This window comes from Hipposideros armiger, unplaced genomic scaffold, assembly GCF_001890085.2.
Source record: "Hipposideros armiger isolate ML-2016 unplaced genomic scaffold, ASM189008v1 scaffold_15, whole genome shotgun sequence".
Classification (NCBI taxonomy): Eukaryota; Metazoa; Chordata; class Mammalia; order Chiroptera; family Hipposideridae; genus Hipposideros; species Hipposideros armiger.
In genome coordinates, this window is record NW_017731365.1 from 2,163,387 (window position 1) to 2,181,496 (window position 18,110).

Genomic DNA, 18,110 nt, shown 5'->3' on the forward strand with positions numbered 1-18,110 from the left:
CAATTCCACTGTATTTTCCCTAGGCCTGGCCAGGGGCCTGCAGGAGCCCAGGCTGGGGTAGAGGTATTGGGGAGTGGACTCCAGCCATCTCAGGGTATCTTTTTTTTAAAAAACTTTTTATTGGGGAACATTGTGTTTTTCCAGGACCCATCAGCTCCAAGTCAAGTTGTTGTCCTTCAGTCTTAGTTGTGGGGGGCGCAGCCCACCATCCCATGCCGAACTGGCAACTTTGTTGTTAAAAGCATGCAGGCTAACCAGCTGCTCACTGGTAGCTCAGCTCGAGTCACTGTCTTCAATCTACTTGCAGTGGATGCAGCTCACTGGCCCATGTGGGAGTCCAACCAGCAACCCTGTTACTCAGAACACACGCTCTAACCAACTGAGCCACCTGGCCGCCCTCTCAGGGTATTTTGGTCCCAGATTCGTGGCCTTTTCAGGCAGAGGAGCTACATACACGTGGGAGGACAGCAAACCCCAACTGGTGTGTGCACTGGGCTCTGAAAATAGACCCAAGGTCTAATCCTGGATCTACAACATCCTGGTTGTATAAAATCCCACAAGATACATGGCCTCCCTGAGCATCAAATTCCTTTCAGGATAGTAAGCACTTCTTTGTATTTTTAATTTATTACATGTCATCTTGTAAGGCAGCAAAGCTCCTGGGGGTGTCTGGCACACAGAAGCAATTAATCTGAGAACCCTACGATTGCTATCGGCCCTAATAGCAGCATAAACACCTCTGATTCCGCACCTCCTCTACCCCCATGTGAAGCTGAATGGCTTTCCAGGGATCCCTTCCAGCCCTGCTAACTTCCTCTGGGGAAGTAAAAAAGGTGGCACCTAGGAGAATCGCCCAAACTATCCGCTCACCCCAAGCGAGCCTGGGCGCCCAAAAGGAAGTGGAGGCCCGGAGAATGTGGGCCAAGTCCCGCCTACCAAGCGTGAGCTCTTAAGGACAGCCAAGAACCGGTGACTGGGGGTGCAGGGTGTAGGGCGTCGTTCTTGGTTTAACAAATCCGCCAGCCGGAGATTAGGCCGGGCTGGTCCGAAGCGCCGCAGCACGGGTGGGGCGGGGTGATGCACCTCTCAGGAGGTCCCAGGTGGGGCTCCACACGTGGCCCCTTGGGCCCACGAGAGCTGGCTGGCGCGTGGGCTTGGTGCGAGGATGGCGAAGCCTCCGGGCTCTGGCTTCCGCCTGAGCAGGCCCTGCTCGTTTTCCACGCCCACTTCTGCCAGTCTTCTCCCGGCGGTCTCCCCAAACACGGAACTCGCGCGGCTAGCCCTAATTTCGAGGAAGGGGACCGTCCCCCTGGGCTGCCCGGGTCGCAGCAGGTCCTTCCCGGCCGCTCGTCCCGGCCAAGCCGGGCGGTGCCTTCCTCACGTTCCGCGCTTCCTCGCTGCGCCCCGCCCGGGCACGGCGCCGCCACGCGTGACGGTGCGCGCCGGAGAGAGCCTCCCGCCCCCGCATCGGCTCCCTACGTGGGGGACGTGCAGGGAGATGCCCGGCCGTGGGGGATTTCTTAGCGTCGCCCGCCTCCTTTCCGGCGCGGGAGGGAGCGGCCGCCGCGCCCCCCCTCCCGGGTCCGGACGCCACCACCCTGCGCTGCAGATGCTCACGGCAGCCAATGGGCGCCGAGGAGGTGGGCCTGCTGGCGGCTGTCACCCTCCCGGGGACGGGAGCGCGGAGATTGGGAGTGCGCGAGCTGCCGCCGCGCCACGGGCCGTGGGGGAGGAGCCGCGGGAGGAGGAGGAGGAGGAGCCGCCGAGCAGCTACCCGAGGACCACTGCTCGCCCAGGCTGCGGAGGACCGACGCCGGCCCCACGCCTGCCACCCCGCGTCCCCGACCGCAAGCATGATCGCCGCGCAGCTCCTGGCCTATTACTTCACTGAGCTGAAGGATGACCAAATCAAAAAGGTGAGCCTCGCCTGCGCCGCCGCCCGGTGCTCTGGCAGCAGCGTTGCATTCCGGCATCCGCTCGCCGCCGCCGCCTCCATCCTCCATCCTCCTGCGTCGGGCCTTCCCCAGGCCAGCATTGGTTGGACTGCAGGGCGATGGGGAAGGGCTTCGCCCTTAGATTCTCTCTGGGATTGTTTGTGGGTGTGTATGTTTGTGTTCCGAGGAGAAGACCCCTGAGACTGGGTTGCTTGCTGCAGTGTCCTTGAAACCGGCTGCGGATGTCAGATGGGCCCCCGGCTATGCGGGGAGGTGGCTGTGTGGGGACCGGTGGGCTGTCAGTAGGGCCTGTTTGGAAGGGTCTGAGTGCTGTGGGCGGAGGAGTGATAACAGAGATGCTGGGGAGGTGAGCGCGCAGCAGGCGGGGGGGGGGTGCTGGCTGGAGGCCAGGCATTCCATATTTGGGGTTCCCGGCGGAGGGCGTCGGGTGCCTGGGAGAAGCTGTCACCCCGGCTGTCCCAGCTGTTGCGGCTGCTCCTTAATCTGAGGACGGGTAACCGGCCCCAGCTTCCCGGAACCGGGAGAGGCCCGGAGGCCACTGGAAACTTTGCATAGGCCTCAGGACTGGAGCGGCATGTCTGAATGGAATTTTTTATTTATCTGCGTGACCGCTCTCTTAAAGCTATAATTTCCAGCCAGCCCAGGGAGCTGAAATAAGAGACTGGTCTTTTGAGTTGAATGGAGGCTTTGACATGTATGCTGAGACATGTGTGTACTTGTATATGGATGCATCTCCCTACCCTGAGGTGTTGCTGCCTTTGATATCTGTTTAACATAAAATACTGTCTGCTGGCAGGTCTTAAAGGTGTATTTCTCCTTTATGTCAACTTTGCCATCAAGTTCTTAAGAATCAGCTTCGATCGTAGGAAAAGGCTCATTTTATCAGTGTCAGGCCTGGCACAGCCTCCTGACCCACCCATGTCCTGCATGGGTGACATTATTGCTGGGAAAGCTAGGATGGACTAGCAAAGTCAACCTCACTTTGAGTTTAAACAAGGGAGTGCTACCTACAGGTGAGAGGCAGGAGCAACAGGCCTGGATTTTTTGCCCTACAAGTCACAGGATGTTCATCAGTTCTCTTCCTGTCCACGTAAAACAACCCCCTAACACAATAGGAAGCAGGCTGGATGAGGGTGACTTCATCAAGGTCACCTGGCAAGTTAGAGGCAGAGCCAGGGCGTGACCCAGGTCTCCACCTCTCTCCACTGGGAACTTGACCAGCCTCCTCTTGGAAGTCAGCCAAGGGGGAGGTGCTGAGACAAAGGCCCTGGGTTGCTGCTTGGATCCTGGATCCTGAACTGAACCGGGACTAGAGTGAGTTAATTAGGAGACAGGCCTGGGAATCTGCCATGGTCCCTCATGGCTATAAGTGACAGTGACTCTGGAGTAGTCAAGCTGTGGCTCGAGTGCTTACTCCTGTGGCACACCCTGGGGCTTCCTTTCGGCCACTGAGCTCAGGGAGCTGTGCATGCCAACACGTGCATTGCACGACTTTTCTTCAGTGTTGTTGTGTATCATTGATGTTCTTCCCATTTTACAGTGGGAATTTAAGGCCTGGAAGAGTTCACTGGCCTCTCCCTGCACGCAGTGCCTTCTGTAGCTCAAGACAGCAGATCACTTGGGTGGTGACTCAGATGACCTTGTAAGCTGACAGCATCCACACCCACTACCACCTGTGTGATCTCCAGGGCTGAGCTGGGTTTTGAGATTTGGACTGCACTCAGTGCCATTTTATCAGGCACAGAGTGTCCAGTGCGGCCCCCAAACTCTCCACTCTCCTTGGTGGCCTGACTGACATACTATCCACCAGGCTCTTGTAGGCATATGAGTGTGTGACTTCTGAATCAATTGATCCTCAAATCCCTCCTCCTCTGAGACTGGGATTCTTACATTCCCCCCCCCCCACCTCCCCTCGGCCTCAGAACCGTTGGAAGAGGGTCTTGAGGCCATAGCTTCCACTAGACAATATTACTGGTCAAGGAGATTGTTAAAAACATGATGGCTTTCTTGTACTGAGGACTTCTTATGCTGCTTTCTATGGGGAGGTGGAGGTATGGATTTCTGCTAGGAGATCGATCACCTTGGTCTGCATGATGGGCTGTGTGGCACTGCCATCCTTGTGTTGGCCCCCAGGAAGTTTCCTGGGCCTCCTGAACATGTAGCAGGCACTTGTTTTGATGACCTAGTCAGCTTTCACCACCTCCACCTGTGCAGATGCTGGGGGACTGCATCTGCTCGCTTGGGACGCAGGCCTTATTGGAGACCAGCCCTTCCTTTACCTTACCATGGGAAAGGCTGGGTGGGGGTGCAGGACTCCAAGTCCTGATCTTCCTGGGGATACTGGGCCCTACCTAAGACCTGATAGGGACCCAGTGAGGACAGTCCCCCTGCACCCCCTCCCACCCCAAACCTGCCAGTGTGGGCAGCCATGGGCAGCCATGACCTCCAGGGCTTTAGAGACAGCCCTGACATCCCCTCATCCACTAACCCTCATCCATCTTCTTGCCCTCTGGCCTCGAGGTAAGAGGAGCAGAGATGGGGATGATGCAAGGGAAGGTTTTCCGGGATTGCTCAGGATATAAAAGTGGTCACGAAAAGGGTATCGTTTCTCTCCCTCTTGCCTATGAGACATGTCCGTAATTCAACTTCATAAATATATCCTGAGTTGAAACAGGCCAAGTGTCTGGCTTCCAGTGTGGAGCCCCATTTTCCTGTCTGTGTCTGAATCATATTGATTAATGGGGTCCTGTGAAAAGGGTGTCCTAACATTAGACTGAACTAAGCACAAAACATATTTTCCTTTCACTCTTCTGGTGCTTTTAGGAGGAAAAGGAGGCACATGTTTGCTTGTGAAAGCTTCCATTCATCAGAGTCCCAGACATCTGCTAATTCTGCTGCTAGAGGCTGGGTCCTTTGACCTCCAAGTGACTTTTAACATGTCTCTCATCTCGCCAGCTTCCACTCGCTTTAGCCATTAGGAACCTGCAGGAGGGTGAAGTACTGTCTAGTCCTCTGTTTGTTTAGGAAAGGAAGATGAGTCTAGCAAGGTCAGAACTTGGCTTTTAAAGAAAGACTAGACTTTCTTTCCTCCAAGGTTGTCAGAATGATGAGCCAACGTCAGTAGATTTTCTCTGGATGGGATCCCCCTGACCCTAAGTAATCCCCGTTTGCAGGTATAATTAATCCCACAGGCCAGAACCCAGGAGTCTTCGGTGTGCTTAGCCAAAGAAGGTGTGGGAGAGTATGCTTAGCAGTTAAAGGACTACCCAAGGTCTAGTTCCTCAGAGCCCATGTGTCCCAGCTGCAAAAGCAAGCGTTTAAAAAAATGCACTTTCCTTATTGCTCAAGGGGGAGAGAGATGAGCATTAGAAAATTATGAAACATGTCTCATGCACCTTTTGATTTGGTGTTACACAAATATCCATGAAAGTCTCACTTTTTGGTGAACCTTTATTTCATAATCCCTGTCCCCTCTACTTTGGATGTTCCTAGGAGTTCCTAGGAGCCCCAACACTTCATTTGGTTTGATAATTTGGGACTGTCGTGAGGGAATAAACTGGGAAAGCAGGTGGGTGTGAAGGACTTTCACATCTGGCCACGGTGCGCTGTCCTCCCACGCTCCCGCTGGTTTCTGGAGAAGGCATGGGCAGCTTTCTCCTGAAAAGACTGATTTGGCATAACTAGTACCATCTCTGTGTGTGTCTGCAGTCAGGGATTCCTGCCTGATAAAATTCTCCACTGGAGTCAGCTCTGAGCATGCCTGAGGAGGTCCTGGGGGAGATACTGGATGAAGAGGCAGCCGTCCACTTCCGTGTCCAGGAAGCATTTGTGGCTGGACTGCTGGCACCTGCTTATTGATTTGGGGACCTTTACATTCAAATCTGATCACAGGAACTCAGTGGTTGCTTCAGAAAACATTTGAGTTCTTAATTATGTGCAGAGTACTGTGCTCGGCTGGGGGAACAACTATAAACCCGGTAGAAATGGTCCCTATTCTTGTAGAGTATAAATACAATAATATCTTGCTGTCTTATAAATGCAAAGCCATGGAATGGAATCCCATAAGAGCAGATAAGGGCTTTGGGTGGGAATCACTAGCTTAGGAACTGCTTAAAGCCAGGCTCTAAGTGTACAAAAGGAAGTAGTATACTTAGAAATTTTGTAAGGGAGAGTCAAATGGATAGTGACCAATATGTAGTTTTGCTTCCTTTCTTTTTAAAGGTTTGTTTATCTCTGAGCATCTTGAAACACTTTATGGGTGTCATATCAGATATCAATAATGTGTGTGTGTCTGTGTGTGTCTATATGTCTATCTGCCTGTCTGTCTGTCTATATACACAAATGTATGTGTATGCATGCGCACTTTCATTTAATCTTTCGAAAACCTCAGCAAGGTTGTCAGGACCAGAAATATTATCCTTGTGTGTCCCAGGGCAGTTCTGTCCCCCTTGTAGTTCCTCCCCTGGTCATCCTGCTGCGTGTCTTGTGTGCTGCAGACAGAAAGCAGAGATTTTATTCCCCATTTGGAAACAGGGACTGAAGTTCCAGAGGAGATAAGTAACTTTCCCGAGGTGTTGAGAAACTCTGAAATGGGACCCAGAGGGCTATTCTTGCCCTCTCTGCTTTCCTGTAGGAGAAAAAGCCATCTTTGTTGATTTTTAATGATCGGAATGTGTATTTTAATTATCTCCCCCACAAATCAATAAATATGGGTTACTTTTTTATTATGAAATAGTTGAGGTGCTTAAAAAATATTGAAGTTAACATAACACACCCCTGTGTATCCACTCTTCATTTGAAAAATAACAGACACAATTACAATTATGTTACACGCACAACTGAAACCCCTTCTATGCCCCTTTTCAGTCCCATTCCTTTCTCTACCCAGAGGGACCTCTGTCCTGAATTTGGTGTTTATCATTTCCATGCGTGCTATTATACTTTTATTACATGTCATGTAAACAGTATATAGAGTTACTTTATATGACTTAAACCTACTGTAAATGATGCTATACTGTGTGTATCCTTCTGCAGCTTGCTTTTGTTAGCTCAACATTCCTTATTGGGACTTTTCCCATGTTGATCCATGTAGCTCTATTTCACCAGTTTAAGCTGCTGTGTGTTCTTACATTGTGTGAATATACCACAATTAGTTTATCTATTCTTTTGATGGACATTTGGGTTTCTAAGTTTTCATGTTCTAAGCAGTCTGGTGCACAGCTCCTTTGGTCCACACACGAGGTTTTCTAGGCTGTGTATCTAGGGCTGGAATTGCTAGGTGGAGGAGTGTGTCCATCTTCCCATTTTCAAGATTTTGCCAAACTGCCGTCCTCTGTGGTCGTGCCAGTTCCCACTCCCATAGAATTCTGTACAGGTTCCTGTGGTTCTGCAGCAACCCATGGTACAGGCAAACCTTTAAAAATTTTTGATAATTTTTGAAGAGTCTGCTGCTTCTCAGTTCTTTCCGTTCCCATCACAGCATTCAAGCTTAGTTTAAAATTAGCCATTTCTCAGTTTGCTTTATCAGGCAGAGCCCTTGTTGCAAAGTATTACTGAATGAAGTTGACAGCTCTCATTGTGAGCAGTGCCAGCCCCACTGACTGCTGCTGCTGAAATGTTTGCCCAGCACCAAGGAGGGGGAGTAGATGCAGAGAAAAGCTTAGGAGGACTCTCTCTCTGGCCCCTTGTGCTCAAATGTGAATTGATTAAACTTTTCTGGGAATTAAAACACACACGTGTGCTTTTGCTCACACACCCTCTTTCTTCCTGGGTGGCTCTGACCCGGACAGGGCTGGCTTATCAGTTCCCTAAGCGTATCCAGCTCTGTCGGAGAAAACTCAAGCCAGCAGCCTCTTTCAGCTTCCTTTCCGTAAAAGGAGAGGGTGGCTGTGCCCCTGCAGCAGGGAGAACTGAAATGTGAAGTCTGCAGCTCAACCCTTTGCAAACAGAAGCCGAGTGAGAGGTCCATTTCTGTGTGAGGCAGAAAATGTCGGATCACGTTTGTCTGATTCCAAGCTTGATTGCAGGCTCGCAGACACCGAGATCTGGAGATTTTCTCAAAGGGAAGGGCACACCGAATGCCTGCTTGGGGGCCTGTCTTTTTCCCATCACAGGTCTTATTTTATCATTACTAGTAATAACACTAATCCAAGCCAACGTGTATGCCTGTCACAGGTACTGCCAGGTACTATTCTAAAGGCATAACCTCCCCTCAGCACCCCTGTGAAGTAGGTACTATTATGACCACTTTTGCATGAGGACTCAGGACAGCAAATGGAAAAGCTAGACAGCATGCAGACCCAAGTCCGATGGCAGAGTCCTGCTTTTGTTTTTAAATTGAGATATCATTCACATACCATAAAATTCACCATTTTAAGGTATACAATTGAGTGGTTTCTAGTACATTCAAAGGTTGTACTACCATCACCGCTATCTAACTCCATAATATTTTCATCACCCCCAAAAGAAACCCCATACCCATTGGCAGTCACTCCCCGTTCCTCCCTTCAGCCAGCCTGTGGCCATCTACTAATTTAAATTGTTTTTTTTAAATGGATTTGCCTCTTCTGGACATTTCGTAGAAATGGAATCAGACAATATGTGGCCTTTTTGTCTGGCTCCTTTCACTTAGCATAATGGTTTCAAGGTTCATCCTTGCTGTCCCATGAATCATTACTGCATTTTTTTATTGCAGAATAATATTCAGTTGTATCAATATGCCAAATTTTGCTTATGCGTTTGTCAGTTGATGAAATTTGTGTTGTTTCCACTTGGGGGCTGTTATAAGCAATGCTGCTGTGAACATTTGTGTACACATATTTCCTGTGTGGACGTGTGCTTTCATTTCTCTTGAGTATGTGCAGAGGAGTGGCATTGCTGGGGGAGGGCCTGTTTTTATGCACCTTGAGGAGAAGGCATTGTCTCCATTTAGAAATGAGGAAACTGAGGCCTCCAAGTGCTGAAGTGACTTGTCGGTGACCGCGCAGCTCACGAGTGATAGGGACTGGAACGCTACCAGGTTCCCGGACTCAGAATCCCGTACTCTCATTTTGCTTTTTAGGGAACTAGATCTAAGGAGGGAAAGAGCTGGGGGAGGGGCAGAGCTGGGCTCAGGAACCTCCAGGTACCCCAGCTCCCACATCCCTCCTCCCCATCTTCGCCAACACCAGCACACAGGTATGTGGGTGCCCATCCCCACCTCCCCGCCCCTTCACCCCAGCTGCTCAGTGTTGACCAGCTCCCTCCACTTGGGAAGGAAATTGATCCAATAAAGTCACTTACAGTGAAATATTAGGGACTTTTCCTGGTTTTCATATTTTTCCCTGTACCCTTTCCATTTGTCCACCTCCCCCATCCTTGTTTGCATTTAAAAGAGGACCCCCAGAGAAGGCACTGGTAACCTGCAAGAAGACCCCCTAATGCTCTCTATAGTGCCCACTCCTAGAGATTGTTCTAGCATCTTCTCCCAGCCCCTGCCTGGTCATAGTGTAAGCAGCTTATTTCTTTATTGATTGACACATGGGGTTTGTCTTTAGTCATTATTCAATCTGACTCATTTCTCTGATGTCCCATGCCTTCCGGGACCCTCTCTGGGTGGGTGGGGTGAGTGGAGTAGGAAACACAGGCCACCATTGTAATAAAGACACCACCTCACCTTTGCAAAGTGCTTTTCCGTTTACAGAATACTCTCACATGCTTGATTTAGTTGAGTCCTTCCAGCAAGCTTGGATATAGGTTATTTCTAGCTGCATCTTACTGCATATGGGGCAGGTGAGCCTCAGGAAGTGGAACTGACGTGATCTTGGTGGCCAGAAAGCAGGAGGGCTGGGATGGGGTCACGGAGCTGTCAGACACCAGTTGGTAGCCCTCACCATGCCTGCAGAGCCAGGACCATTGTCCATGGCTCCACTTCCTAAGCAGTGTATCGCAGTGGTCTCCTAATGGCGATGTGACTGGAAGCTGTACTATCCAGGACAGTAGCCACCCAGCCACGTGTTGAGCACTTGAAATGTGGCAAGTCTGGTTTGAAATGTGCTGTTAAATGTAAAATACACACAGGATTTCGAAGACTTTGTATGACAGAAAGATACATAAAATAGCTCATTAATGATTTTAAAAACATTGATTACATGTGGGAGTATTTTGGCTATATTGGGTTAAATAAAATGTTATTAAAATTAATTTCAGAAACGTGGCTACTAGAAAGTATAAAAGTACATGTGTGGCCTGCATTGTATTCCTGTTGGACAGCGCTCTGCTAGACAGTGAATTTTATGGCTCACAGGTTTGGACAGAGGCACTCTGCATTTAAAGCAGTGAGTTCCTGGGGTCCTTGGGCCTCAGTTTCCTCCTCTGTAAGACCAGGAGGCTGGAATCCATTATCTCTAAAGGATCCCTCTAGCTTGAGCATTGTTGTTCGGTGGGCATCAAGCTCTGTGTGCCTCAGTTTCCTTATCTGTCAGATGGGGTAAATTTGCCCTGCCTTACTATCTGCCCATTTATCAAATTAGAGAATGGGTGTGGAAACACTTGGAAAGTGTACAGAACTGTACAGATGTTATCACGGTTGTTCACCCAGGACACACCTGTAGGCACCTTGACAGACATGGTTGGGGAGTGCAGCTTTCTGGGTAATGGAGGGTAGGTGGCCAGAGCCTCTGCCACCATGGATTTCTGAAAAGCCAGTGTTCTGAGGAATACAGTGTCACAGAGCTCCTGTGCTGCCATAGTTGAGGGCGAGAGGGCAGTTTTTATGATTGCTGTTTACTGATGGAAAAACACAGAGATGGAAGTGACTTGTTCAAGGTTAGAGAGGGAGTCAGTGGAGCTGGAAGAGGCCTGAGGTCTTTTGAGTTCCAGCTCCTACCCTGCAGTATTTGCAGCTCATGGCTTTCGGGTCTGGTTGTCTCATAGTGAAAGCAAAACTGCCTGTGTTTCGGATCATCCCTTACCTCTTATGTGTACGCACCTGGGACATTGGGAACTGTGTCTGGAGCCTGGCCCTGGCCCAGCCATGGAGGCCCAGAATGAAGTCTGTTGTTCTTGCCCAGCCACATTCCAGGGTTGTTCTGTTCTCCTTGAGGTACCAGGTGCCTCCTTTATTTTTAGCTGGTTCAGTATGACAGCTTTGTTGTCGTCCTGGGCAGTGTCTTGGTCCTTCTCACCAGCCAGGAAGTACCTATTAGTGGGTGTCAAGGTCACCAGGAGGACCTTGGGTATGACCTCAAGGCCTCCCGCGGTCCTCCTGGCAAGAGGAGTCTGGGGTAAGGGACGGAGCCCCAACTTCGGAGTCTTAAGCTGGAGACCCTGGTTGCTGGGATGCTCAGGGTCTCTTGCTTCACTTTGCGACCCTAGGTTCCTCCTGTGTGAAATGGGGTTGATAACGCCCACCCTGCAAGTGTGCCGATTGGATCAGGGCAGGTCCAAGTGCCCGGCATGGGCCCTGTCCATGCTTACTGTTTCATCTCAGTTCGGAACCTCAGTTTCTGCATCAAGAATGGGGATCCCACTTTCCTCTTGATTTGTTGGGAGTAAACAGATGTGTCATATGAACAATCCTGCTGCTTAATAGGTGCTCAGCCCACGCTCAGGGAGACAGAACAGTTCAGAAGCATAAATAAAACGATAGAAAAGGCACTGAGAGCGGTGTCTGAACCTCGAAAAAGAGTGGGCAGAGGGAACCGCCCCTTACAGTGTTGTAACATGCTGAAGGGGGACCCTTTGTGCTTTGGTGATGCTTGCACACACAATTTTGACTCAGGAGCCTCTAAAGTGGAATTTATTTTTCCAAACATGCTTCGCCTGGTGACTTCAGGTATTCGGCAGTCTCTGGGAGGCTTGAGTAGCGGAGTGAGAACCCTGATTATCTATAGGGCTTTGTGTCCCTCGGGGCCTCACTTCTGAGGTACAGATATTATGAGAGGAAGAGGGGGGGTTAGAGAACCCCTGGAACACTCTGTCCCTAAGGGTGAGGCCCCACACGGGTCACCATGAGGCCAAAGTGAGGGGCCGGTGCTGGAGAAGGGCTGGGCCTTTCAGGGAAGAGGAGACTTGGGCCTTATCTGAGCCAGCAAACCCTTCTGAGACTGCCCAGCTAGGCGTCACCGGAGGCCTTCCCGCCCAGCAGAATACCGCCCAGCCCAGCCGAGAAGCCACGCTGAGGGCTTTGGGGGGACACAGAGGGCCTGGGAAGCATGGCCCCAGCACCCCTGGCACTTGTGGTCTAACTGGAGGCGCAGACCATGCATATGTTGCTGCAGAACCTGGGAAAGACTCTCACACTGCGGCGTGTCCATCGGGGCAATTTAATTCCTACATAGCGACACCGACGGCCGAGGGGATGCCGAGGAGGGGAGCAGCCGATGTTGGGCGGGGCGGATCATGGCATGCCCTTCAGAGGAGGTGAGTCAGGAGATAGGCTTTGGGAGACAGAAGGAGTGGGGCGTGGAGAGGCCATGTGCAGGCCACGCAAGCAGAACGGATGGTGGATCTGTGAGGAAGGACCTTTGGGGGTGAAGAACCACTGTCAGGGTCCCAGGCTGCCTGAGGGAAAGCAGGCATGTGCTGGGAGTAGGTGTTCCTGGAGGGCACCCCCAAGGTCAAAATGTCTCCCGTTACGGCCCACTTCCTCTCCGAGACAGCTGCTAAGAGTGGGACAGAAACACGTGTTCCTCGGCCACCACCTGCAGCCGTGAAGGGGGGCTGGGCAGCCCTAGGAGCCACTGGCAGGCGGGAGGAGGGGTTGGGCCGGCACACGCCACAGCAGAGGGTCTTGTTGGGCCCTGACCTTTGGGCTTGCTGTGGCTTTTGAACTCCCTCCCCAGGATTGTGTGAGACTAGAAATGAGCAGATCAGACAACTTGGAGCTGGTGGCGGGTGAACAAGGCCTTCTACAAATCACATTGGAGTGGCGTGCCTTCTGCCAGGCACGGAGCCATGCTGCTTCTAGAGTGGATGGAGCTGTGGCATCGATGCCACCTGTATTCCCACATCTGCCTGCTCCAGGGAGACCCTAGCCTGGGTTCTCCTTGAGTGGAGCAAGAAAAGTACAGTGGAAGGAGCACAGGGCCAGGAACCAGGGAACTGGTGTCCACCCGGTTCTCTTGCTGAGCAGTTAGAGAGCCTCTCTGGCCTCTGATGTTTCTTTGGGGTATTGCAAGTGATGACACCATGGCAAGTGGTGCCCTACGTCTCCGGACAGGAGAGTTTAAAGACCATGTGAAAGTGCTGTGCAAAGCAGAGAGGCTTTTATCCATCCAAGTCATTGAACACACCCACATGTGGATGGGAAGACTGAGGTGCCTACGGGATGGCAAAGCCGGAGTCTACATTGCCTCATGCATGCCCCTTCGTTGAACCAGGCAGGGTCCTGAGGAAATCTAAGTATGGCTGTTAGTCTGAATTTTAGAGGCAGTTCCCTGAGGAAATAGGAAGGTAGAGTTAAGGTTTCAAAAGAGAAAGCATTTATGATACGATTCCATTCTTGTAAAATGAAATTCAAAAGCCCAAGTTCTGTATGTATGAGTGTATAAGTAGGAAGACCGTTGTCCAACATAAAGCATTATTCGCAAGGACATCTCTGGGAAGATTGCGGGGAGAGCTCATACTTTTTTACTTTTATGCACTTATGTGTTATTTGAATATCTTTTTTTTTAAACAACATTTTATTGGGGAGTTGGGGGGAGGGAACAGCATTGGGTAATCGGGGAAGGGAAACAGACAGGTAGACAAATTGCTGTTTTTGTTCTTCAGTCTAGTTGTGGAGGACATTGCTTCACTGGCCCATGTTGGTATGATCATTGTGCTCTTCCTGGGTGAGGCAGATCAGTCGCCTGTCATTGGTCGGCTGCTCACAGCAGCTCCCGGCAGTTCACACCAGCTGCCGGCCGCTCACGCTGGCTGCCAGCCACTCAAGTAGCTCACGGCAGCCCACTGCAGCCCCTCTGTAGCCTATGCCGTCGACGGCGACTCACAGCAGCCCAGCTCCAGGTCAAGCTGTTGTTCATCATCTTAGCTGTAGAGGGTGAGCGTCACTGGCCCTCAATGTGGGATCCGAACCGCAGCCCTGCTGGCACTCCCAACTGAGCTCTTAACCAGCTGAGCCACTCAGCCGGTCCTTGAATATCTTTTAATAATAAGTAAATATTACTATTGTTACCATAACCTAATATTAGTTGTTTTTATAAACTAATAAAAGAGTGCAAATGTTTCAGAGGAATTTTGCCAGAATTTTTCCTTTGCTATGGTTTCAGGGATAGTGCCACCTACCTTTAGTTTTCTACAAATGGGCCAATAACATTTGGTAATCAATGCATTCTTCTAGGTATTTAGGTAGAGTTAGGGAGATACGATTATGTCAGCGAGACAGGGAAAGGAGGGAGATGGCCTCCCTTTTGCTCATTTAGATAGGAAGGTGGGAGATGATTTTGGTGCTTGCTTTGTTCTTGGCACATTTTAACATTTTCCCCAAAGCTGTCTGAGGTGAATGTAGTATTATCCTCATCTTAAAAGTGAAGAAAGCAAGACTCAGAGCTGTTACATAACTTCTCCAAAGTCATACAGCTAATAAATGGCAGATCTTGGATTTGAACCCATCTCTTTCTGTCTGTGGCTCGGTGTTCTTCCTACCACATGAGAAAGAATGGAAATGTATAAGGAGAATCCCAAAACGAGAGGTTGGAGGCTGCCAGTTATAAACCATGTGATTTTGCATGAGTCATGGGTCTCAATTTCCTCTACTATAAGATGGAGGTGATGATATCCTTCCTGCCGACTTCACTGGGTCGTTGTGCCTGAAGAAAGGGAACTAACATATTAAGCACCTGCTTCTGCCCGGCACTTGGCATCCATGAGCTCCTCTCCTCTTTCTATGACATCCAAATGGACTAATGTATGGGAGAGACCTGTGTGTAAATGGGAAAGCCCTCTGCAAATGTGAGCTGTTATTAAAATAATATTAATCACTCAGGACTCATTCTCTCCTAAGTCAGTCTAGGAAAGAGAAGTGAATCTGATGTTGAAATCTTTCCTGCCCTTATGCAAGAGACCTTCTGAACCCTTCACTGTCAGCTCCCCAATTTCCTTTGCAAGTAAAGTGTCTCGCTTGGAAAGTTCATTGTCAAGGCCTTGCACCCAGCACCTTCAGTCACTCCTATTGCTCTGCCCTGTTCTTGATCTTCACGGGTGAGGACAAGAAAGGGAGTGAAAATTTTCCATGGCCGTGCCCCCTTCCGCAGGGGGTCAAAATGCCTGGGCCACCAGTGGTTACGCCTCCTGCCACGACTGGCCTGTTCACTTGGGCATGTCTGGTCATGAATTGGTTTTTTGTGTGTGTTCTCTTGGGAGCAGCAGGAGGGCTGGGGTTGGGCATAGAAATGCTTAAGTTTAGCCCAGTTCCGGGGGCCCATGGGTTTGTCCATTAGCTGGATGGCTCTGGGCCAGGAGACTTGGCGAGGCTGTGTTCTCTCTTCCGATGTCTCCTGAGCTGTCTCCACTGTGTTCCAGCCTCTGGAGCTGCTGAGCTCTTTCAGGCCCCCTTGGTCTGAAAGAGGGACCATCTGAGACGAGTACTTGCACAGTATTTGGTCAAGAGTGCCTGCCCTGTGCAGGCAGCCTGGCTCCTGCCCTTATGAAAAGGGCTCTTCGCTTCAAGTGAAAGAGGTCCTGGAGGCTAGACCCGGGGTCCTTGTCAGCCTTGGCCAACCATCTTCAGGACCCCACTCGGCTTGTTGTGTTGGGGTCCTGGCACCTCCCCATTTTCTTCCAAGTCTGACCAGAGTCTTGCATGTTTGTATCAGACAACCCATGTGCAAGAGCGAGCCCTTGGGGGCCCAGGGGTCCCTATCATGACTCCTGGAAGCCTCCGTCTTAGGACAGACATCTTAGGACAGATGTCCCAAAGCCTGGGGCTTGCAGCTTGAAGCTGCCAGAAGAGGTGCTGTGCTGTGCCCTCACTTGACCAAAAATGTAGAGCAGGAGGTTTGAGGCACAGGAGGGATTCTTTGGGCACCAGCGTTTGGCCAGAGCAGTGAAGCAGCAGCAGTTTGGAGGGAGCATCCTAAGAGAAGGAGGATTGTAGAAGTGTGAGAGTGAGAGAGAAGGAGGAGAGGAAAAGATCTGGGGATGTGGTATTCAGGGGACAGAAATAGAAAGACCTTTTTCCAGGTCTGTATCCTCTGGCCGTCTCACCCGTGCTGGGCTTCGGGCCCCACCTTCTGTGAGAAATAGCAGCGCTCTTACTGAGCGCAGCCACACCAACATCTGGAACCAACGGGCAGGAGTGGTTTTCCTGGCGCCCTCCTTTCCTACCTCCTTGTACCACCACCCGTTCTCAGCCTCTTTGCCAGGTGGACCGTGGCAGCCCAGCCAGCTGCCAGGCAGGGCTGGTCTGAACAAGGGAGAGGCCCCTCGTTCAGGGAGGTGCTGGGCAGGGTGGGGGGTCCTTGGTCAGCCCCAACCCCAGGATCTCTGCTGGTTCAGAGGCCCCTCCTGAGCGCCTAAGGAAAGGGCTCCCCTCAGCTTATCCTCATTCACATGAGATCCAGGAGGCCTCACGTTCAGTGCCAGCTTTGCTCCAAGTCGTGCCCTCTTTTGGGCCCCGGTTTCCACATCTCTTTGGAGAGAGGTTGTACCACGTGATGATTCATAAACCTGAGCCCGAGGAGGAATGCCCTCCTTCTTTAGACACTTGGGGACCAGGTTCTTCCCTGTCCCCACCCCTTCTTACTGGAGCTTCTAGGCTCTATTTGGATTTGGCTTGGCTGTCCTGAAATGTTGGGGTTCTCGGATCAGTATCCTGTGCTGAGCTACACCTTGAGTTAGGAGGCAGGATGTCTGTGGAGATGCAGAGAGAGCCCTGCCTTTTCTAGAAGCTTCTTGTCCAGCTGGAAAACCTCAACAACTTTACCTGGGCCTGTCTTCCATAGTATAGGGGGACCGACCTTCCCCCAGGGATGGGGACGATTGCAGGTATGAGACCTGACTCCTAGCTATGTGTTTTGAACTAATCACTTAGCTTCTTGGAACCTCAGTCTCTTTATCTATAAAATGGGGATTAAGAATGTCTTTTGAACAGGGTTGTTTTGAAGGTTAAATGACATACTAGATGTAAAAGCACTTGTAAACCACAATATAACGATCAAGTATTATTCCAGCATTCAGTATTAATTGAATTCCTCTTTTGTGCCAAGCAACTGGGTGAATTCCAAAGGTTATTTCGACATGTTGCCTTTCTTTGGGGAACTCTCACGTTATCAGAGGAGATAGAAATGTCAGCAAACAGATAATCATGATGTAAGGTGAGGAGCGTGGCCGTTGAGGCATGTCCAAAATGCTAGAGTAGCAGTGTGACTGTCATTGTATGGTCTTGCTCCTGCTCACCCATTTTCTACCCAGCATACAGCTCAATCTTTCTCATTGTTGAATACTCATTAGAGGCAACCTAAGGCTCTCTGTGCTTTGGGGTTAAGTCTAAATATGTTTACATGGCTTATAAGGCCCTGCACGATTTAGCTCTTGATGGTCTTTCCAGTTGTCTCACTTCTTTTTTTTTTTTTTTAGGTTTTTTTTTTTGGGGGGGGAATTGGAGGAGAGGAACAGCCTTGGGGAAGCGGGGAAGGGGAACAGACAAGTTGCTGTCCTTTCGTTCTTCAGTCTAGTTGTGGAGGACGTTGCTTCACTGGTCCATGTTGGTATTATCATTGCGCCCTTCCTGGGTGAGGCAGATTGGTCGCCAGCCTCTGGATGGCTCCTCACGGTGGCTCTTGGCAGCTCACACCGGCTGCCGGCCACTCATGCTGGCTGCTGGCCACACACAGTAGCCCATGGCAGCCCACGCCGTCACCGGCGACTCACAGCAGCCCAGCTCCAGGTCAAGCTGTTGTTGACCATCTTAGCTGTAGAGGGCAGTGTTACTGGCCCTCATGTGGGATCCTAACTGGAGCCCTGCTGCTCAGAGCTGGCGTCCCAAGCCAGCTCTTAACCAACGCGCCACTTGGCCGGCCCCAGTTGTCTCACTTTTTACACTGTGCGCTCGATCCATATGGAATTTATATTTCTGTTCATTGCACAAACCAACCTCTTTTGCCTTTGGCCTTCACACTTGTTCTTGCTTGTGCCTGATGTCCTCTGATATCGCCCCTCCATGAAGCCTTCTCT

At 50.7% G+C, this 18,110-nt stretch overlaps 1 protein-coding gene across 1 annotated transcript in view; it reads left to right on the forward strand.

Moving 5' to 3' along the window:
• The first annotated feature begins 1,369 nt into the window (after nucleotides 1–1,369).
• The window catches only part of HK1 (hexokinase 1), a 65,320-nt gene continuing 48,579 nt past the window's right edge, over nucleotides 1,370–18,110 (forward strand). Inside the window, exon 1 of the mRNA XM_019625110.1 lies at nucleotides 1,370–1,916. Coding sequence (XP_019480655.1) covers nucleotides 1,626–1,916 — 291 coding nt within the window. The 5' untranslated portion in view covers nucleotides 1,370–1,625. The remainder of the gene's footprint in view (nucleotides 1,917–18,110) is intronic.